Below are 22,256 nucleotides of genomic sequence, written 5' to 3'. Positions count from 1 at the left end.
CCACAGACAGCACGCGAACAGCACGCGAACACACGGGTGTGGCTGTGGTCCAGGAAACCGTCCTTCATGGGCACAATTCCAACTTCACACAATTTCACGTTACAGAATATTGGGCTTTAATTTTTTCAACCATTTAAAAATGTAAAAACCATTCTTAGCTCACAGCCTGTTCGGAAACAGTGGCAGAGCCCGGCCGGTGGGGCTCAGTGGTTGAGCATCCACCCAGGCACCAGGAGGTCGCTGGTTCGATTCTCGGTCAGGACACATGCCCAGGTTGTGGGCCTGATCCCCAGTGGGGGGCGTGCAGGAGGCGGCCAGTCGATGTTCTCTCTCATCGATGTTTCCCTCTCTCCCTCTTTAAAATCAATAAAGAAAAACAAACAGTGGCTGAGCAGATTTGGTCTTGCGTGCCTCTGATCTAATAAACCCTTGGATGGAGCTTACCATGTAACAGGCATTGTTCTGAGCACTTAACACATACTCAGCCTTTTGATCTTCACAATAACCCTAGGAGGTGGGTTGGTATTCTCCCTTTATAGATGGAAAAATGGAGGCACAGAGAGGCTAAGTAACTTGTCCAAGGTCACACAGCTACTGAGTGATGGAGCCATTATTTGCACCCTCATGTCTGGCTCCAGAGTCCATGTTCTTCGCTGGGCCACGTCACCCTGTGCTGAGGGGGTGACCTTAGGAGAGTCACTCTTCTCTGTTTCGATTTCCTGGCACAAAATGCGGATGAAAACCCTGCCCCACCTCTAAGACTGTTTGGTGAACAGGGCCACCTGGCCCCGCCCGAAGAGAGCTCCCACTCCAGCAGGGCAGCCAGATGCTAAGCACGGGAACCACACCCCCCGAAAGCACCGTGTGGAAGGAACGCGCGCTGTGGGCAGAAGCGCCACGTAAACCGACTGCTCGTGGCATGGGGCGCAGATGGTGGTGAGGCGGAGGAGGAAGGGAGAGGAGCTCGCTGGTGGCCTGACCGCTCTCCCTCCTCCCCCATCCAGCCTCACCTGCCTGCTAACAAGGACCAGGTTACTCCGGGCTCCGAGCAGCAGCACCTGCTGATCACGGCGCCGAGTTCCAGCAGCAGCTCCCTGGAGAGCTCGGCCAGTGCTGCGGACAGGAGGGCCCCCACCGGGGACCTGCCGCCAGCACCGGGCAGGGACAAGGCCAGTGGGTCTGAGGGAGCCCGGACCAGCTCTGGAAGCTCAGGTAAGAGGCGGGAGCCCACCTCGCTTCATCCCCGCTTCGTGTTTCTTCCTGGTTTCTGTCCGAGCCATCTCCTGGGCCTCCCCTGCAGGACGGGGCCGGAGCTGCTAGCAGGGCCTTCGAAGCCCTGCCTAGTAGCCTTGGCTTGCCCTCCACTCGCCTCCCCTCTGCCCTCAGGTGCTACCCTGAGCCACCAGGTTCTTTCAGTTCTCTGAACCCCCAGTCCCCTCCCTCCTTCGCCCTGTGGGTTCGCTCACCAGGAACACCCTTCCTTCTAGACAATCCCAGCTTTCCTTCGAGTCTGATATCCAGGCAGGGAGTTTTCTTGTGTGATATAGCTGATATATAATAGTATTACATAGACCGGCCGGTGTGGCTCAGTGGTTGAGCATCCACCATGCACCAAGAGGTCACCGGTTCGATTCCCGGTCAGGACACATACCCAGGTTGTGGGCCCGATACCCAGTGCAGGGCATTCAGGAGGTGGCCAGTGTTCTATCTCATCAATGTTTCTATCTCTCTCTCCCTCTTACTTCCTCTCTCTCTCTCAAAAAAAATCAATAAAGGGGAAAAAACTATTAAAAAATAATAATATTACATATTCATATTATATATCATTGTTTATAATTACATATTATTATATTAATATTGATTCTATTTTATAGACAAGGAAAGTGAGGCCCAGAGAGGTTAAGCAGCTGTTCAAGGGCACACAGCCAGTCAAGGAAGGGCCAGGAGTCACCCCGGCTCTGGGGCTGTGGAGCCCTGGGGCGAAAAGCTAAAGCTGTGTGAATAAGTGACGTGGGCGGGGCCCCCTCCTGTGGCTTGTTGCCAGTTCCTTTGGGCCTGAGGCTCCAGGATGGGGTGTGGGGATTAGAGAAACCCCTGCCCCCTTTTTGCATCTACATTTGGTCTGTGACAGGTGTCACCCTGGTGGGCATCCCCACTGCCCACATGAAGGGCACCCCTCCAGGGGTCCCCCGGAAAGCCGGGCACCTCCTTGGGTGTGTTTGGTCTGCGTGCCTGCTTCTCTCCCACTCGCCCAAAGAGCGGCAGCCCACTCAGGTTATTCCTGGATGCCCTCCCATCTGCTCTGCTGCTGCGAGAATCCGAGCAGGCTCCTTTACCCCGCGGAGCCTCAGTTTCCCCACCCAGAGAGGAGCCATGGCACCTCCTCGGCAGGGCTGCCACACCCTTTCCTACTGTCACCCGACTCCGGGGTTGCTTCCTGTCTGGGCTGCCCACATCGGTGAGGTACCCCACTTATGCTTCTCCTTCGTCGCCTACCCTCTTCGTGTGTTGTCTTGTTAGTGCCCCCGCCAGCCTGGGAGCTCCCCGAGGGAGGATTGGGTCAGTGCCTGGAACGCAGCAGGTGGCCCTAAACGTTTGTTGAATGAATGAATGAATGAGCTGCAAATGTAAACTCTTGGTCTTCATCCAACGTTTGGATTCCTCTTTCTGATCCTTGGCGATAACTCTTCCACTGCCGTCCTGGTGTGGCTTCCTCCTTGTCCCCAGTGGGACCCCGGGCCATGTCTACCCACCCTTTCTACCCTCTGCCCCTTCTCTGTCCTTCTCCTCCTGCCTGCCTGGCGTCTGCTGTCCCCCGTCCCTCCCACACCAGCACCTCTCACCACTGTGGGAAGGGTAAACCCCGGGCTGTGCCCCACTGTGGTCCCCTGCTCGCCCCCGCAGTGTCTCATTCGCAGTGTGCAAAGGCCATGGTGACTTTGGGTGACATTTGGGTGCCGTGGAGACTCAGGGTGGAAATTTCCTTCTGACCCTGTGATTTCAGCCCTCCCCCCCTCCCCCTGGCCTATTTCGGGTTGTCCTGAGAGAGGAGCTCACCGGCTCTGACGTCTCAGATCTGCCGTCTCAGATCTGCCGTAGCGGGGAAGCTGGGCGGGGCAGAGGACTGCAAAGTCGCCAGCCAGCCCTCCCCGCACGCTGAGACCACGCCCTTTCGCATTTGCATTCTCGGCAGGTCCCCAAGGCAGCAGCTGTCACTTTGAGGGGTGCCCGGCCCCTTAAGTTCACCCCCTGGCCTGTCCATCATCCGGTCCCTCACTGTCTAGTTGGGAAACTCACGTGCCCAGGTGGGTGGGAAGGTGGGGGGAACCTGTGCCCTGAAGCCCGTCCTGCCAGCTGCATTCAGGTATGCGGGCCCTCCGTGGCCAGGTCTCCCCCACCTGGCTCCCAAGGGAAGCCACAAATCCCAGTTTTTAAAATGCAAATTCCTGAATTGTAAATGTCAGCAGCAAATTTACTTAAAAACCATGACCACCAAAGAATGAAACATCTGTGAGCTGGTTTTTATTCATTCAACATGTGTCTGTTATAGTCACTAGGGACATGGACATGGTAGGGAATGGTCCCGTCCTCCTGGGCCCAGGGCCTGGTGGGGGAACACAAATGAGCACCCCAAGAAACTGACTGTCTAGTGGGTTGAACCAGAGCCCTGGAGATCACAGCAGAAGGAGGGACACAGGGAGTGATGGAGGGGACAGGAGGTGAATGTCTTTTAAAAAAAAATTTTTTTTTCTTTATTGATATAAGAGAGAGAGAGAGAGAAATGAGAGGGAGAGCTGGAAACATTGATGAGAGAGAACATTGATTGGCCCCTCCTGCATGCCCCCCTGCTGGGGATCAGGCCCACAACCTGGGCATGTGCCCTGATCAGGAATCGAACCGGTACCTCTTGGTGCATGGGTCAGCGCTCAACCACTGAGCAACACCTGCTGGGCAAGAGGTGAATGCCTTTAAAGTGGAAAGTCAGGGAGGCTTCCCGGAGGAAGGGGCCTCTGAGCTGAGGCCTGAGTGAAAAGGAGGAGTGCACCATGGAAATAGGGAAGAGCTTTCCAGACGGAGAGAGCAGCACATGCAACAGCTCCGGGCTTGGACGGCTCGAGACGCTGCCGGAAGTGAGGGCGGCTGGAGGGAGCCCAGCCGGGATCTCAGAGCAGCAGGAGATGGGATGGGAGAGGGCAGGCGCCGGTTCTGCAGGGCCGTGGGCCGTGGTGAGGACTGCGGTGTTTGGACCAGCCAAGGACGTGGTCTCCCAGGTGTTAAGAGGCCGGCTGTGGCTGCCGGGGAGAGTGGTCGCAGAGGGCTGGGCCGGAAGCTGGAAGACCGGTAGAGGCCCTTCACACTGATCCAGGTCGGAGCAGGTGGAGGTTTGCTGGGCGGTAGGCAGCAGGAGGCGGTGAACTGGAAGGTGTGTTTTGACGGTGGACCAGGCAGGAATTGCTGATGGATTGGAAACGGGTGTGAGAGCATGATGGGTTCGAAGCTTTGGGCCTGAGCAGCGGAGTGGACGCTGGCTCTGTGAGCTGAAGATGGGAAGGGCAGGAGCAGGTTGGGTGGAAGATGGGGGTGGGATCAGGTTGAGGTACAGAATAGGTGGTTGGCGCTATGGGGCCAGTGTTCATTGAGTGTCCCACGTTTTCAGGAAGGGCAATGAACAAGACAGTTGTCATTGCTCGCAAGGAGTTGGACAGGGTCATTATACCCATTTTACAGCTGAGAAAACCAAAGGCCAGTAGGTTAAGTGACTTGGCCAAGTTCATGGGGGCAGAGCAGGGATTCGAACCCAGGATTGCCAGGCTGCAAAGCTCCAGACATCCTGGCCTCAGAGACGATGACAAACTACCACCTCTCCCCATTCTGGAACCCCAGATGTATGATGTTGACCCTTTGGCCTAGCCCAGTGGCTCTCAACCTTCCTAATGCTGCAACCCTTTAATACAGTTCCCCAACCACAAAATTATTTTCATTGCTACTTCATAACTGTAATTTTACTACTGTTATGAATCACCATGGGAAATAATGTGTTTCTGATGGTCTTAGGCGACCCCTGTGAAGGGGTTGTTTGACCCCCAAAGGGGTCGTGACCCACAGGTTAAGAACCGTTGGCCTAGACATAAGGAGCCAATGACAGTGTTGTTGGCTTTTCATAGTTGGTGTGGCCAGGGCGTCTGATAGGCCAGGACTGGAAGGTGACTCATCTTGACCCATTGTCTGTAATGTGCACTTCCTGCCCCCGTCACTGTTTTGATGTTTTGTGGGAGGTGTTTTTCCTTGGAGCACCTTCACCCGCTTTATGTCATTGCTCGTCCCATCTGTGGGTCAGTTGGGCTGGGTATTCTGATTTACAGACGAGGAAACCGGCGCATGGAGTTTGTGACTTGTCCAAGGTTAACAGCAGAGCTGGGCTAGAACCAGGACTCTTGGCTCCTGGCCAAGTGCTTTCCCCCCACATGTCAAAACCTGCCTCTTGCCCTGCCCGTTTTTCTCAGTGGTTAGAGCATCAGCCCATGGACCAGAGAGTCGCAGGTTCGATGCCAGTCAAGGGCACGTACCTCGGTTGCAGTTTGTCCCTGGCCCTGTTCGGGGCCCTGCGGGAGGCAACCAGTCGATGTGTCTCTCTCATGTCGATGTCTCTCTCTTTCTCTCTCTCTCTCTTTCTCTCTCTCTCCCCCCCATCCCCCGTCTGAAAATGAGTGGAAAAATACCCTTGGGTGAGGATTCAAAAACAACCACCAAAAACCTGCCTCTTGGGCTGTGATGACATCCCCACTGCGAGACCCCCGACCGACCGCCCTCTCTCTTCTGCAGAGTCCTCCTCTGGTGGCCACGGGACCCAAGTCAACGTCACCTGTATCGTGAACGTTTGCAGCAGCTCTGACCACGGCGCGCAGTGCCCCTCCCAGGCCAGCTCCACGGCGGGGAACCCGGACTCCAGCCCCTCAGACTCCCCGAAGGACGAGCAGTTCCCCTTCTCCAAGGAGGAGTGCTCTTTCCAGCCCCAGCCAGCGGCCCCAGAGACTCTGCTGCAGAGCTCAGAGGAGAAGCCCCTGAACCTTGGTGTGCCCGACGCTGGGATGAAGCCCAGTTAACCAGCCTGGCGTGGGCCAAGTCACGGCCGAGCTGGGCTGACCTCTGGACCTTCTCGGCCCCCACCCCCCAGCCCTGTGGCTCTTTCTAGGCCAAATTCCTTTAGTGGCTTCCACAGCCTGGGCCTTTCTTTTCCCTGCAGGCAGAGGGAGGCAACAGGGAGGGGTGTGGTGTGCGTCCTTCTCGGAAGGCTGGCTGGACGTGCTGGGCAGCCTGGTGGGCCCTGCTCCTCTGGGTTGCCCCCTCACCAGTCCTGTGGAAGCCCTTGTTTTCATCCTTGGGCTGTATGGCTCTGGCTCCCTGCGGGGCCCCAGCATCCAGAGGGGCCGTGGGGGAGGAGGGGTACTGTGTGAGTCATCCATGGAGAAGGGGTACTGAATACTGAGACTGCAGGATGGTCCCAGAGGGGAAGGGGCTGTCAGCAGTCAGGTGGTTCTGTGCAGGGTGGGGTGGCAACCGTGTAGGGGCAGGGGTCCCCTAGGTTAGCTAACGACCCTTGAGAAGCACCACCTCCAAACCCTTTCCTGCTAGCTCCACCTCCTGTACCTGGTGTGACAATCGCACACTCAGGGGGCCCGGGCAGGCAGCCTGGATGAGTGCCCTGCCTGGGAGAGATGGCAGACCTCTCACAAAATCTAATTTTAATATGTGTGTCTCACACACACACATACACACACACACACACACACACAGGCCAACAGCACAACAAAGCCAGAATCTCAAGAGTTTGCCTTCTCTGCCTTTGACCTTCACTCCAGTTTGCCCAGAGTGCCAGCCTCCCTCCCTCCCTCCCTCACCGTGTGGGGTGGGGCTCCAAGGCCACGCCTTCTATCAGGGAATCTCAGGACCTGGACATGCCCCGGTTCCTGCAGCCATGTCTCCTACCTCAGCCTGGACCTTCCTCTTTTGACTCCCAAGGGGTGCTCCTGTTTCCCCCAACCTGCCCGCACTGTTCCTGGAGTCCCAGGCCCCAGGGGGTCCTCGGGGCCACTTTAGTACTGTGCCTGTTGCCATCCCTAGTGGATGTGAGATGCTGAGAGCCAGTCTGTGTCTGTCTGTCTGTCCTGTGCCGTGGGTCTGTGTAGCTGATGTCTGGCTAAACGGCCCTCCCGAAGCAGCTAAAGCCAAGTTTTGCCAAGGGGTTCTTACCTATGAAAGAGTCAGCCCACTCCCCCCAAACACACTTGTCTACAGGCTGCAGAGGGTGGACAATTGTGACCTCACCGGATTCTGGAAGGAAGGGGACTGGGGCTCCTGGGGAAGCCATTTGGGTCTATGGTACTTGGATCCTTTGTTGAAAAATTCCACTGGACTTGAACTTTGAGACTGAACTTTAGAGGGTAGGAGAGTCCAGCCATTACCATGGAGACAAGAGAGGCTTCCATCCTGGAATCAAGATGTGCTTACTGCCTGGACCCTGCATGGCCATGGAGCAGGTCTGCCCCCTGGTGGACAGTTCCGGGAGGCCCTCAGGCCTCCTCACCATCACCCCAGCAGAGCTGGGAAACTATGATTGAAAAGGAGACCCTTTGGCCCAGGTTGTGGGCCAAATCCCCAGTGTGGGGCATGCAGGAGGCAGCCAGTCAATGTTCTGTCTCATCGATGTTCTGTCTCCCTCTTCCTCTCTCTCTAAAATAATAAAGAAAAAAAAAAGTTTTTAACGGAGACCCTTTCTATAGCCTCGGTTCCCTGGCTTGTGTTGATCCCAAGACAATGAGAGTTTGCACTGTGTACTGAACAGTATTCCTGCTTATAAATAAACCTTCCATTTGTTTCACGCCTGACCTGGCTCTCCTGCCCCCAGGGGCTCCTGCCTCTTTCATCGGTTCCTCCTCATCTGGGTCCTTGTGCCTCTTCTCCACCGGCTGGTCCCATTCAGCTTTGTGGCTTTAAGTCCCATGAATACATCCTGCCAGCTCACAGTATTCGACGAAGGGACCGGTCCATGCTGTGTGGTTCACATCAGGCACTGCTCTGGGCACTGGGATACAGCAGCTCCTCCAAGTGGGTGGGAAGAGAGAGCAGTGGATGGTGATGAAGAAAATGTAGCGGACCTGGAGGGCCTTCTGGATCAGGAGGTCAGGGGAGGGACTGGACAGATGACATGGAGCAGAGGCCTGCAGAACGGAGGGAGGAGCCCAACAGTCCCTCAGACCAGGGCCTGGCAGGGCGCTGAGAGGGACAGAGAGCAGCCCCATCCAAAGGGCTTCCTGCTGAGGTGAGCAGCGGGGACAGGGACTCGCTGAGAAGTTGGGACCAGTGGACAGATGCTGCCAGATCTGTCTTTTGGAAAGAGGTCTCCAGGTGCTGGGGGGACAGAGGGTCTTATGGCCTCTACCAGCAGGTGGCGTGGTCCCTCCTGAAGCGCCCTTGCGTTGGCTACATTGAGGGCTGGCAAGGGAAGGGCGGAGTGAAAGCAAAGACCAGCGATGTGCCGGTTGTTCTGCACACACTGGCCTAGGTCCTCTGTCCCCCCAGCGCTGCGCCCCGGGAGGCTGCTCTCTGCAGACCACATGCCCAGACCCTGCCCTGGGGCTTCCAGCAGGGCTTGCCCTCAGGCAGGCACCAGAAGGACACTGGGGGATGGGAGGAGACAAGGCCGGGTGTATTTCCTCCCCACACCCCTTCCAGTGGCTTCTACCCCGAACCACCCCCTGTTGTGCTCTGCTGCCCCCACTCCCTTTCCTGCCCCAACAGTCCCCGGCACGGTTTCCCCTCTAGACACCTGGGCAATAGCAGGCGGGTCAGTGTGAGGGGCCAGAAAGGGAAACTCTTCCTGTGTCTCTCAATCTTCTACCTCCGACACTTCTAATCACCAAATGTGCCCCCCTCCAACACCAAGCAATTCAATTCCCACGCTGTCTACCTAGAGACGGTCAGATCCCACAGGCTGTGGGCTCAGTCCTACAAGACCGCCCCCACTCCAGAGACCAGTCATATGTCCAGGCTGCACCTGTGCTGCGCCCTCATCTATAAATCAGGTCCCACAACCCGTTGATTAACATGCTGGAGTGGCTCCCGGAACTCAGGAGAACAGTTTACTCACTAGGTACCAGTTTACTACAAAGGATACAACCCAGACTCAGGTACAGCCAGAGGGAAAAGATGCATGGGCATCTTTGTGGGAAGGGGCCGGAAGGTCCATGTTCTCTCTGGGTGCACCACCCTCCCAGTATTCAGTAACCTGGGAGCTCTCAGAACCCCATCCTTTTGGGGGTTGTTTTGAGGCTTCATTACATAGGCACGGTTGATTACAGCATTGGCCGTTGGTGATGGATTCAAACTTGAGCCAGTCTAGGGGGTGGTGGGCTGAAAGTTCCAACTCTTGAATCACATGATCAGTTTCCTTGGCAACCAGCCCCTAGCCTCAGGGGCTTCCAAAAGTCGCCCATGAACATCAACTCAGGTGTGGTGGAAAGGGGTAGGATACGAATAACAGACACTGGTTTCACCTCTATGGCTCTTGGAGCTATTTCAGAGCAGGAGGGCACAGAACAAATATTGGAACGAAAGATGCTCACAGTGCTCTTATCACTTAGGAAATTGCAAAGGTTTTAGGAGCTGTGAGTCAGGAGCAGAGAAAGAAGACCACACGTACGTTTCTTGTCATGGGCGTACCTCAGAGGTATTGCAGGTTTGGTTCCAGACCAGGGCAGTAAAGCAAGTCGTCATCTTTTTGCTGGTGGAGGATCTTGATTTCAACGTATAAAAAAATGCCACCTCCAGAAGCACAAGGGAACGAGGTGTGCTTGTATAAATCACCATAGGGGTCAGTTTGAAGCAACTGAAGGCAGCCATTTGTCTGTTGGGGTTACCAGTCAAAATGGGCCCAGCGCAGTTCCCCCTGGCTCTTTTCTTTAACCATCCAGGAGCAAGTGGATTCTCTAAGGCAAGGCCAGCTGGGGTGGGGAGGGAGCAACTTTTTGATTCCTCTTTATGTAGTTTTCATTCATTCATTCATTGTTATGGAGCACAGGTGTGGATGGACTAGCACTAGTCAGGAGTTTTGGGCTCTTATATTTCACCTGCCCAGGGGGGATCCTGGCTCTACCACTTCCTGTCTGTGTGGCCTCAGGCAGGTTAATGAACAGCTCTGTGTCTCACTCTCCTCTGTAAAATGAGGTTAAAGTAGTACCTCTCTCAGAGGAAGGGATTACGAGTTACCATCTGTAAAATGCTCAGAACTGTGCCTGGCACATAGTAAGTGCTCAATAAATATTAGTTGTTATTTATTGTGTGTGGGGGTGCTGGGGTTGCAACAGGGTCCAGGACAGACCAGGTTGCTGCCGGGGCTGACACGCTAAGAAGGGCTATGTAAAAAAATACCTGTAGGCCCGGCCAGTGTGGCTCAGTGGTTGAGCATCGACCAAGCACCAGGAGGTCGCTGGTTCGATTCCCAGTCAGGGCACATGCGCACGTTGTGGGCCAAATCCCCAGTGGGGGGCATGCAGGAGGCAGCCAATTGATGTTCTCTCTCATCGATGTTTCTATCTCTCTCTCCCTTTCCCTTCCTCTCTCTAAAAATCAATAGAGAAAAAAATTAAAAAAACAAAAACAGCCCTGGCCAGTTTGGCTCAGCGGTTAGAGCGTCGGCCTGCGGTCCGGAGAGACCCGGGTTCGGTTCCCGCTAAGGGCACGTACTTCGGTTGCAGTTTGTCCCCGGCCCTGGTTGGTCGTGCGGGTGGCAGCCACTCGATGTGTCCCTTCACGTCGATGTTTCTCTCTCTCTCTCCCTTCCACTCTCTCCCTCCCACTCTAGCTGTGCAAAAAATGGAAAAATATCCTCGGGTGAGGATAAAAAGAAACAAACAAAAACAAAAACCTGCAGGCTATGCAGGAGGTGGTAAATCCTAAGAAGAAACATAAAGCAAGGTAAGGGGACAGAGAAGGGTGGGGGTGCTACTAGTTTGCAAGGTAAGCTGATGAAGGCTTTTCTGAGGACCTGGTCTTTGAGTGGCCTTGGGGAAGAGTGGGCGGGCCCTGGGGGTAGGATAGGATAGGAGGTGGGAGAGGGTCGCTATGGAGAGTTTCATTGATGGGAAGGGTCTGAGCCAGGATCTGAGAAGGTCTGGAGCTAATTGCCCCAGGAGATAGGTGAGGCACCCATTATCCCTGCTTGGCAGAGGAGGACTCCACTGGGCAGGGCCGACTGGGTTTGAGCCTCATCTGAGTCAGGTAGGATGAACAGTGTGTCTGCCGTGGGAGACTCAGTAACCAGCTCCATGGAACGTCACAGGCCAGTCACAGGGGACTTCTCCACTGTCAGGAGCTCGTATTCAGAAACCAGCTCGCAGGGCAGCACCCTGAAAGCCAGGTGGGCTGCTTGGGGCACACCTAAACCAGCGGCCTGCTGGGAGCTGGGGGCAGCAGCTGCTCTTCTCTGGAGCTCAGAATCTCTGTAAGAGGAGAGGCTGGCTTCTGAGCTGTGGTCCGTCCTTTGTCCCTTTCCCCCTGCAGGGTGACAGTTCGACCCCTACCCGGGCTGTCTGTATTTTCACAAGACATATAAAAATAATTTTTATGTTGACTACATGTTAAAAAGAATATTTGGAGATTATTTGGTTAAATAAAACATTATTGTTAATTTCCGGTTTGGTTTTTTTTTTTTTTTGGTCACTCTTTTTACTGTGGCTGCTTAGAATTATACATGTGGTTTACATTATGTATATTTAAATATGTTTTCATTGATTTTATTCTTTAGAGAAAGAGAGGGAGAGGGAGATAGAAACATTATTGTGAGAGAGATACATCGATCTACTGCCTCTTGCACTTCCCCCACTTGGGGTTGAGCCCAAAACCTGGGTGTGTGTCCTGACCAGGAATTGAACCAGGACCTCTCAGTCCATGGGACGACGCTCAATCCACTGAGCTAAATTGCATTTTTATTGGATAGCACTGCTCTAGAAAGTTCAATGCCTTCAAGATCTGATTAAATTAATTCATAATAAAAATAACAATTCCCCTTCCTCTGAGATCCTCGCCTCCCCCATTGGGTTTTATAGTACTTATCACTGAAAAAATTGTATAATTTACATGTCTGTTACATTTATTGCTTGCTGTCTGTTCCTCTTGAGAGAACATAAGCTCCAATAGGACAGAGCTTTATTATTTTGCTCGATGATGTGGTCCCAATTGGTTAGAACAGTGCCAGGCATATAGTAGGTGCTCAATAAACGGTGAATGAATGAATGATGAATGTGAGTATAGGAGGTGGGGAAGTTCCACAGTTTCCAAATCTTCTATTTTTTCTTAGAGAAGCTCCAAATACAGATATTTCACATGTAAACTCCAACTTTTATTTTTATTATTATTATTTTTGTCCTCACCCGAGCACATTTTTCCATTTTTTGTTCAGATAGAGTGGGAGGGAGGGAGGGAGGGAGGGGGGGAGAGAGAGAGAGAGAGAGAGAGAGAGAGAGAGAAACATCGATGTGAAAGGGACACATCAAGTGGTTGCCAGCGGCATGACCCAACCAGGGCCGGGGACAAACTGCAACTGAGGTACGTGCCCTTAGCGGGAACCGAACCCAGGACTCTCTGGTCCACAGGCCGACGCTCTAACCGTTGAGCCAAACCGGCCAGGGCTAAACTCCAATTTTTAAAGTGTTCTAAATAATTTAATTTATTTTAAAGCATTGTGTGGGCCAAAAGAAGCATTTCTGCAGCAGCTTTGGTGGCCAGTCTGTAGCCCCTCTGATCTAGATGATTCTGGAGGCTGATATACACTAGACCAGGTGGGGAGTGGCCTGGTAGGAGGTAGGGAGGAGGGGAGTACCTAGCAGGGACCCTCATATCTGCCTGTCCTGGAAACCTTGCTCCTCCTGTGTCAACATCAATCTCAGGGTCTAGTGTGGGTGGTGATTAAAATGACCCCCAGCCCACTGGGTGTGGCTCAGTGGATTGAGTGTCGTCCCATGGACTGAGAGGTCCCAGTTCGATTCCTGGTCAGGGCACATGCCCGGGTTGTGGACTTGATTCCTAGTAGAGGGTGTGCAGGAGGCAGCCGATCGATGTGTCTCTCTCACACTGATGCTTCTATCTCTTTCTCCCTTTCTCTCTTGAAAAAAAAGAAAATCAATGAAAACATAAAAAAAAAAAAGGAAGAAATGAACCCCATCTCCTGCAGCCCCTCACCTGTTGTGTCTGCAGCTTGCGGCTTCAGGGGCCACTGCATGGGTGGGGACAAGGGGAGGACCTTTCCTGTGACCAACACACCCCGTCCCCTCAGCCAGGCCCGCATTTGAAGCAGCATCTCTGCCTCCTGCTTCTCCCACAACAGGTGTCTTCTGCTCTAATAGCTGGAGACAGACAGCCCCGGGCAGGAGGGGCTGAGGCTGTACTGGAGAAAGCGTCAGGCTTGTAGCAGAGACCTGGATTGTCCCAGGGTCTCTCTTGAGTAAGTCCCTGCCCCTTTCCTGTCCTCAGTTTCCCCTTCTGTACATTGAGGGCTTCGGATCAGCTCTGTATTCCCAAGCCCATCACCTGGGGATCTGGAGCTTCCTGCAGACTCACTGACTTAGCCCTGGGGGCCAGGACTTCTCATGGAGGCATCCCCTGGCCACCCACCTGAAACCAGACACCCCTCCTTCCGCTCTTGCTTCCTGGCGCTGCTTTTCTCTTTAGCATCTCGAACCATCTGCTTCACTTGCTATTTTACCCTGACTTTGCTCATTGCCTGTCTCTCCTCCCCTGCTGCTGTGCGAGCCCTATGAAGGCAGGGATTTGTAAAACATCAGCTTCATTGAGGAATAATTTACAGAAAATACAATTCACCAATTTTAAGTGCACACTGCAAAGAATTTCGACAACTGTAAACAGGCTTGTGACCACAACAGTCCAAATCTAGACCAGTTCCATCATCCCCAAAAGTTCCCTCATGCCCTTCCCCAGGCAATCTCTTCCCACTCCCACCCACCCTGGCCAGCACTGATCAGCTTGTGCCATTCTAGTTTGTTCTCTTCTAGAAATTATAGAAATGGAATCATCACAGTATGTGGTTTTGCGGTCTGGCTTTTCCTTTTCCACAAAACTAATACTTTTAAGGTCCTTTCACACCAATGCTTGTGTCAGTAGTTTGTTCCTTTTCATTGCTGAGTAGTATTCCACTATGTAGCTAAGGTGCAATCAATTTATCCTTTCTCCTGTTGATGGATATGTCGGTTATTTCGCATTTTGGGCTATTATGAATAAAGGCGCTATGAACACTTGTGTATAAGTCTGTGCATGCGCCCTTTCATTTCTCTTGGGAAGACAGATACCTTGGGGTGGGATTGTGGTATGGTAAATGTATGTTTAAACGTTTTTGTTTTTGTTTGTTTTTTATCCTCACCCAAGGACATTTTTCCATTTTTGTACAGATAGAGTGGGAGGGAGAGAGGAACAGAGAGAGAGGGAAACATCGATGTGAAAGGGACACATCGAGTGGCTGCCACCCGCACGACCAACCAGGGCCGGGGACAAACTGCAACCGAGGTATGTGCCCTTAGCGGGAACCGAACCCGGGTCTCTCCGGACCGCAGGCGGATGCTCTAACCGCTGAGCCAAACCGGCCAGGGCTGTTTAAACGTTTTTTTAAAAATTGATTTTGAGAGAGACAGGAAGGGAGATGGAGAAGTAGAAACATCGATGTGAGAGAGAAACGTCATTGGCTGCCTCCTGCACACCCCCTACTGGGGATCGAGCCCACAATCCCGGGCATGCTCCCTGAGTGGGAATCCAGCCAGCCACTTTCTGAGCAAGGAATGACAACCACCCAAACGAACCACACGGGCCAGGGTGGTAAATGTATGTTTAGATTGACAAGGAACTGAGGGAACAGACACTTTAAGTAATAGTGGTTGAATGAATGGTGCCCTGGCATCTACATTTAAAAATCTTTTTTTCCCTTTATTGATTCTAGAGAGACAGGAAGGGAGAGGGAGAAGGAGAAGGAGAGAGAGATAGAAACATCGATGAGAGAGAACATTGGCCGCCTTCTGCATGCCCCCCAACTGGGGATTTGGCCCACAATGTGGGCATATGTCCTGACCGGGAATTGAACCAGTGACCTCCTAGTGCATAGGTCAATGCTCAACCACTGAGCCACACCGGCTGGGCGGCATCTACATTTTTAATAAACTCCTCTTGGTACATCCAGGTGTTTCTGTGCTGGAGGAGCTGGACTCCGAGATTCTTCAGCTCTGAGGGGCTCCTTTCCTTCTGCTTTCCATCTGTGGGGTCCAGGGCTTTTGCATGCAAACCTCAGTTCTTGAAGGGACCCAGTGCTGACATTCTGATAGTTTGATTACACTTCAGAAGAAGCCAGATCTTGCTTAGGAGTGAGTCAGCTCATTAGCTTAGCATTATGAAGGCTGCTAATTATTTGGTAAATATACTATTGCCAACTTATTGTCCTGTGTCCTGCATTTTCTGACTTTTTATGAGCCTGAGGTGTTCTTCCTGTTCTTCTGGTGACAATGCAAGATGAAGTGTCCATTTGTTCATTCGTTTGTTCGTCCGTCCATCCATCCATCCATCCATCCATCCATCCATTCATCCATAGCACCTTTATTGAGTCTTTTCTGTGCTAGGCAATGTCTAGGAGCTGAAGAAACATTTGTGGAAAGACAAAATCTCTGCTTTCAGGATGCGAGAAGATAACATGCATAAAGAAATAAATAAGATCATCTCAGATAGCTTTATGCTCTGTGAAGAAAATACAATAGGGTAGTAGAAGGGAACTTCAGATAGGGTAGCAGGAACGTTCAACGGGAGAAGGATTTGCTTTCTGACTACGGAGCTGCTCTGTGGCCAATGGCCACATAAGTCTATCGAGCACTTGAAATGTGGCTGGTTTGATCTGAGATGTGCCGAAAGTGTAAAATACACACTAGATTTCAAAAATGTACTATAACAAACCCCTATAGTATCTCACTAATCTTTTTTCTGTTGGCTACAGGTTGAGATAATACTATTCAGGACATATTGGATTAAGTACAATATATGATTAATTTCACTTTTTTCTTTCCCCCCTTTTTAAAACAATGTACCAACTCAGTAAATTTAAAATCACCTTGTGGTTTGCGCTCTGCTGGGCAGCAGTGGTCTGGGGAAAGCACCAGAGGTAGGGAGCATGGCAAAGGAAGGGCCCCGAGGCAGGCGGTGAAGGATGCTGTGGCAGAGGGCCCGGGAAAGACTGGCAGAAATAGGAATGGATCAAATACCATAGGGTCTTGGTGTCAACTTGGCGAAGAAGTGGGTTTTCAGTCTAACGGGGAAGCCGTTTGAAGCAGGGAAGTGGCGTGGCCTGAATTGTGTTTTAACAGATCCCTCTGGCTGCTGAGAACGGACCGTGGGGGGATCGGGGTAGGAGGAAGAAGCCTGGGTTCCCAGGCCCCTTGCGCCAGGCTCACCTGGGGCCGGCCCGGCCCTGCAGGAGCGGCCGCCGGCACCAGGGGGCGCCTCCTCGATGACTCGGCGCTCGGCTGCCCAGGCGCCGGCGCGTCGCCCGCTCGATTGGTCGGGTCTGCCGGGCCGGAGCGCCGCTGCAGCGCCATTGAGGAGCGGCGGAGAGGAAGCAGCGCGCAGAGCCGGGCTGGGGCGGGCGCGGGACACCGACAGGTACGGGCCGTGGCGGGAGGCGGCGGGCCGGGCGGGGGACCGCAGGGGCGCGTGGGCCGGCCACCGGGCGCTCCGGCTCCGCCTCAGACCGCGGGGCCGGAGCCCGCCGCGGGGAGCGCGGCGGCGGAGCCAGGGACCCGGCGCCCGGCCCTCCGGCCATCGGAAATTCTCCGGGGAGCCCCGGCTGTGCGAGCCTCCGACGGCGCGCAGCCTGCCGGCCTCACCGGGGCCCCTGCGCCCGAGTCCCCGCGGGCAGCGCCGCCGCGGGCCCGGCTGCCTGAGCCTCCCGGGACCCGGGCGTCCGTGTGCTGGGGAGTCCGAGCCCCGGCCGGACCCCGCGCCCTCCCCAGGGTCCCGGCAGCCTGCCACCCTGGGATTGGGGCGGTGTCAGTCCGCCTCTTCTCCTCACCCCAACCCCCTGTCATAATGGGGGTCCCCAGTGTGCGAGCCCCCCAACCCAGCACCCGAGAATGGGGCGCCAGCCCGTTCTCCAGAGTGTCTTAACCACCCCCTTCACCAGCCTTCTGGGGTCACGCTCTGCAATGGGGCCTCCAACCTGTCATTACCCCACGCCCCCCGGGGTCACGCCCCGGTTGAACCCCTCCTCCCGGGCAGGGGACCCCCGGCGGCGTTCCCGCCAGGCTTTCTCTGGGAGGTGGGGTCTCCGTCCCCTGGAGCCGAGCTTAGGGTTGGAGCAGAGGGGAGGCGGAAGGGCTGTGGGAGCCTCACCCTCTGGACCCCTGGCCCGGCCTCCGCCCCCCTCTCACCCGCGATCCCTGAGCTCCCCGCGGCCGCCGCACGGAGCCCGGCCGCCAGTGGGTGGGGCGCCGGGGTCCAGTTGCCAGTCCTTCCTACTCCCGGCCCTGGCCGCCCCTCCAGGGAGGGGCCTGGCTCAAGGTCACGCCGGCTCTGGTCTGCCCTGGGCCGGGCCCTGATCTCCAGTGTCACCTGCCCCACCGATTAGGGGAGGCCAGCCGGGGGTTAGCGTTAGGCAGCTGCCTGGACGCGCTGGTGAACCCGAGTGTAAACACTGTGGGAGTCTGGCCAGTCTGGCTCCCTTCCTGACACCGGGTTGCTTAAGGGAATGCGTGAAGTGGCCTCCAGCCTGGACTGCAGCTTAGCGGAGCCAGTGCTTTCTGGCTTGGGTCTCAAGGTACTGACCGGGACATTTGACAGCGCTTCTTACCCCGTCGTTTAATCCGCACTTTGCATTCTTCCACCTCCAGGGCGCGTCGAGTAGGGACTGGTCGTGTACGAACCGAGAGTTGTTTCCCTGAACCGGGGGAGCATTTGCAGTTGGCACTTCGGGGTTTGTTGGCACGTAGGGCTGAGATGAGTGGAAGTGACTTCAAAAACAGAGTCCTCCGACTTGGGCTCCTTGCCGAAGTGTGTTTGGAGTCTGCCTGGTAAGGCTAGGTTAGTCAGGTTCACATTTGGTTTTCACAGACTTACTTGTTTGAAGTTAAAACAAAGAACTGTTTCTTGTACTCAGACCGTTAAACATTTCTTATTTAAAAACATTTGTTCTTGTAACATGCTCTTTAAAAAAAAAAGTGTCCGATAATCTGTAGCAGATTCCTAGTTTTACACCAAATGTAGCTTTAAAAAGAATCTTTGGAAAGAAAGTAGTATTTCATCAAGTGCTATTTATTTACTGTCACTGTTGACAAATAAAAGTCATCCTGGAGGTTAACTCTTCCGGGGGCCTTGTGTTTTGGGTCTTTGTTGGGTGTGGCAGCCTTTCAGTTGGGATAAGTCTGTCTTCTGGCACTAAGATGAATCACTGGAGGAGGGGCAGGGTGCTTGGCAAGGATCCCGAAAGGGCTGGTTCCAAGTGGGACGCATGCCATAGCAAATCTAGAGTGTCTGGCATGGTGGGCTGGTGTCTGATGTGCTTGGCTCAGAGGAAGATTTGGAGCCCACAGTTCTAATTGGGACCTACAAGCTGAGTGATCTCTGGACCCATTTAAACTTTGGTGTCTCAAGTCCCCTCATGTTAATTTTTTATGTAATACTAAAAATCTATCTATATTTTTTGTAATATTAATAAACACCAGTTATTAATAATAATGATCGACAGTAGTGAATCAGTACTGAATGTAAATACTGTAGCTGGAGCCAGAGGATTGCCGGCATGTGTAATTACTGACCAAGATAGTTCATTGTATCAGCATCAGGTACCAGTGATGCATCTCTAGGACATTTGAGAACAGTGCAAAGACACTGCCTTCTCCCTTTTATATTATTTTACAAATGGTCACATTTGCAGAATTGAATTAGAGAAGGCTTCAAGAGTATCATTGCAGAATATGAAGTTCATTGATACAATCTCTTAGTGTATTTTTACCTTAATCTAGGACTGGGTTTCTCAGCCTCAGCAATGTTGACACACTGGCTAGATAATTCTTTGTTGTGGGGGGCTATGCGTGCATTGTAGGATGTTTAGCAACATCTGTCATCTCTACCCACAAGATACCAGTAGCACCTCCCACTCCTGACAATCAGAAATGTCTCTAGACATTGCCCAATCACAACTGGATGAGAACCTGTGATCAGAACAGTCTAGTCCCAAGGTGAGTCACTAAAAGCAAGCAGTTTAACGATCATTTACACTGGAAAGATATGCAAGTTTGAATTGTTGGTAATACTTGGTAAATTTATAAGTGACTGTTCCTTGTAGCCACATCAAAATGTAGATGTATTAGGGTTTGGTCCTCCATTTACTATGCAAACAAGGGGCATCTTACAGTGCTTCTCACACCATGTTTTCTTAAACCTAAGCTTTGCATTCATCTACCTTTAGGGAAAGTAGATTTTCAGCTTAGAAAATCATCTTGTTTTTCTATTGATTGCCTTTTTTTTTTTTTTTTTAATAGATTCTTCAGTGACCATGAGAGAGAGAAATAATGATCCATGATTTTTAAACACCTTGTCTTGGGGATATAGTCATGTTGGAAGGTCTTGTAGCCTGGGTTCTCAATACCTATCTGGGGAAATACGTCAATAACCTGAACACTGACCAGCTCTCCGTCGCGCTTCTGAAAGGTGAGTACATGTCTCTTTTTTTTGGTAAAGAATGCTTTTGCAGATGGTACTTCTACTTTCTATATTTCTTTTGCTGTATTGAGAATAATAAAATGATGCTCAGATGGCTTTTTATTAAACATGTGTAAAAGGAAATATTGTCTCCCATATGACACCAGTTATTAGTACAGGGTAACTTAGGTATGTACCTGTATTGCTGCAGATTTTAGGGAACTATTAAATACACACACACATATATGGTTAATTTTTTTAGCCCTATGAAGCTTTATGGAGGCAGCCATGATGTAGTGACAATGGCATTGGCTGTGGCCTTAAATCCTGTGTCACTTATTGGCTATGCAAACAAGGCACTGAAATTTGGAGCCTCAATTTCTTTAGAAAATGAGGGTAATATGCCTCTCCAGGATTGCTGTAGGGATCAGATGGGGTAATGTCTGAAGCTCCTCTCCTGCTGGCGTACAATGGACACCCAGCAGAGGTTTTGCAGTATGGTCCCGTGAGGTGTTCGACAGAATTTCTGAGGTCTTGTCTTGCTTAGCAGTCAAGTACCGAAAGCTTGAGACATGTTAGCCTTCACAGGCCTATACTTGGTAAGTGCAGTCCAGTGATTGGGTGTGGGGATCGGAAAGCTACTTTTTTTTCTCTCCTTCTCCTTGTTTTAAGTTCTCTTTGCTCAACTCAAAATGGAACCCTTTAATACATCTAGAGAAAGGAGGGAAAGTCGACAAGTGTGTAGAATCATGGAAAGTGGACAGGAGACCTCCAGTATGGTCATACCTCAGCTTCCTGGAACACGTGTTTTGGCATGTGGATCAGGACAGGTTAGCAATGGTATGGATGGTGGTGTAGTCTGGAAATAAGGTCTCAGTGGTTACCTGTCCCCAGAGATGTTGCTTTCCAGGTCTTTGGGACCCATCTACGCCAGTAAAATGATTGTGGTAGCCATAGGCTGCGGGGAGCTATCACGGTCACATCCCCACTCCCTTCCCTTCACTGGAAACAGAGTGGGCTCTCTCCTAGTCTCCTCTTCCTACTTGTCCTCCATCCCTAGAAGGGAGCTGTTAAGTGCAAAGTGAAAGTGACTAGTCTGTCCTGGAAGAGGATATGTTCAAAGTTCAACAGTCGTGTGAGGTTCACCTCTTTGGCCACTGGTTGAAGTTCTCATACTCACTGTGAAGCCTCCCAAGGTGTACAGGGCGGTGACAGGGCCAGAGAGAGAACAGCAGACAGTAGCATCGCCAATAAAGAACATAAAGAGCCGGCACCCTCCACAGCTCAGTGGGAAGAGGATGGTGGCTGAAGAAATGAATAAAGAGACATTTTTGTGCCTTATGATAGATCATGGAATCTGTACTAATAAAAGATTTCTAATCTCAGCCGTTTTAGACAGAATATATCTTGTAACAACTGTGTATATCTCTGATGCTTTAAACTGCTTTTCTATGCTTATTTCCTTTAAAAAAATAATTCTCTATGGCTTTTAACGGACCTGTGGAATCTGAGGAATGTTTCCCTGCAAAATGAGAAGTTGCTTTTTTTCTTCCGTCCATAACCAGGGTCAGTATGGTGCCCCATCCTTATGGATCTAAAGCACACCACAGTGTTGGGGTGTCCCAGTGTACTGAGAATGGCTTTGTCCAGAAGTTGATCCTTTTTGTTGATCTTGATGACACAGTTCTAGTGAAGTAGTGTTTGGGGGTGGAGGATACGAGATGTTATTTCAGTCTATCTCCAAGTGTTTACTATTCTAGATGCTTTGGGATGTACAAAAGAGACGGAAGTAGTGGTCAGAAATGTGGATTTTGTAGCCAGATTGGGTTTGAATCCCAGTTGCTCCATTTACCAGTAACTTGGGCAAGTTACTCAAATTCTTCATGTTTCAGTCTCCCTTTCTGTAAACTGGACACAATATGAACTGTCGCATAAGGCTCTGAGGACTAAACACATTAACCTAAGCCGAAGAGCTCCGAAGTGTTCTTGGCAATAGAGTGAGCCCTCGTCACGGGGGTTAGCATCATCCATCATCGTGATCATCAACATAGGGTTGGCTGGTGGGTAGGACTTGAAAGGTAAATTGTGCACACATATTAGAAGTAATAAAAATGCAAAGTTAGCTTGAGTGGTTGAAGGACAGAGATAGCGCTTGAGTAAGATTTTACTCCTTCAGTCATTCAACAAACACTCGTTGACCTGCTTTGGGTGAGGCTCTGTTATGAAATGATACAAAAAAGTGAGATAGTAGAAGATACTCAAAGCTCAGGCATAGGAGGTAACCCTGGTTTCGCCACTTAAAAGCTGTTTGTAACTGCGAGCAAGTTACTCAAGCCTCCTCTTCGCTTCTCTCCCAGATCATCAACAGGCATGGGCTCTAGCACTACCACCTACCAGGTCTGTGTGTTGTATGCGAAATGCTTGTCCCGTAAGCTTCATTTTTCTTATCTTAGAAATGGAGCAGAGAAGAGCACTTCCTCAGACCGTTGTGAGGCGTGAAGGAGATGATGCCCAGGTCG

At 52.0% G+C, this 22,256-nt stretch overlaps 2 protein-coding genes across 4 annotated transcripts in view; both read left to right on the top strand.

Annotated features, from left to right (window-relative positions):
• TNFRSF1B (TNF receptor superfamily member 1B) overlaps positions 1 to 8,564 on the top strand; it is a 35,401-nt gene extending 26,837 nt beyond the window's left edge. The window contains exons 9-10 of the mRNA XM_036255696.1: positions 1,005 to 1,212; positions 5,824 to 8,564. Coding sequence (XP_036111589.1) covers positions 1,005 to 1,212; positions 5,824 to 6,104 — 489 coding nt within the window. The 3' untranslated portion in view covers positions 6,105 to 8,564. The remainder of the gene's footprint in view (positions 1 to 1,004; positions 1,213 to 5,823) is intronic.
• Positions 8,565 to 16,617: 8,053 nt separating this feature from the next.
• Positions 16,618 to 22,256, top strand: part of VPS13D (vacuolar protein sorting 13 homolog D) — a 238,863-nt gene continuing 233,224 nt past the window's right edge. For 2 of the 3 annotated variants that reach the window (XM_036256565.1, XM_036256563.1), the window contains exons 1-2: positions 16,635 to 16,701; positions 19,578 to 19,746. In XM_036256565.1, coding sequence (XP_036112458.1) covers positions 19,650 to 19,746 — 97 coding nt within the window. In that variant the 5' untranslated portion in view covers positions 16,635 to 16,701; positions 19,578 to 19,649. Of the gene's footprint in view, positions 16,702 to 19,577; positions 19,747 to 22,256 lie in introns of all 3 variants that reach the window. The other variant, XM_036256564.1, reaches the window with a different exon arrangement.

The sequence above is a fragment of the Molossus molossus genome, unplaced genomic scaffold (genome assembly GCF_014108415.1).
Source record: "Molossus molossus isolate mMolMol1 unplaced genomic scaffold, mMolMol1.p scaffold_m16_p_12, whole genome shotgun sequence".
NCBI classification, from domain to species: Eukaryota; Metazoa; Chordata; class Mammalia; order Chiroptera; family Molossidae; genus Molossus; species Molossus molossus.
Note: the sequence above shows the minus strand (reverse complement) of the source record. Positions and strands in the feature narration are given on the sequence as shown.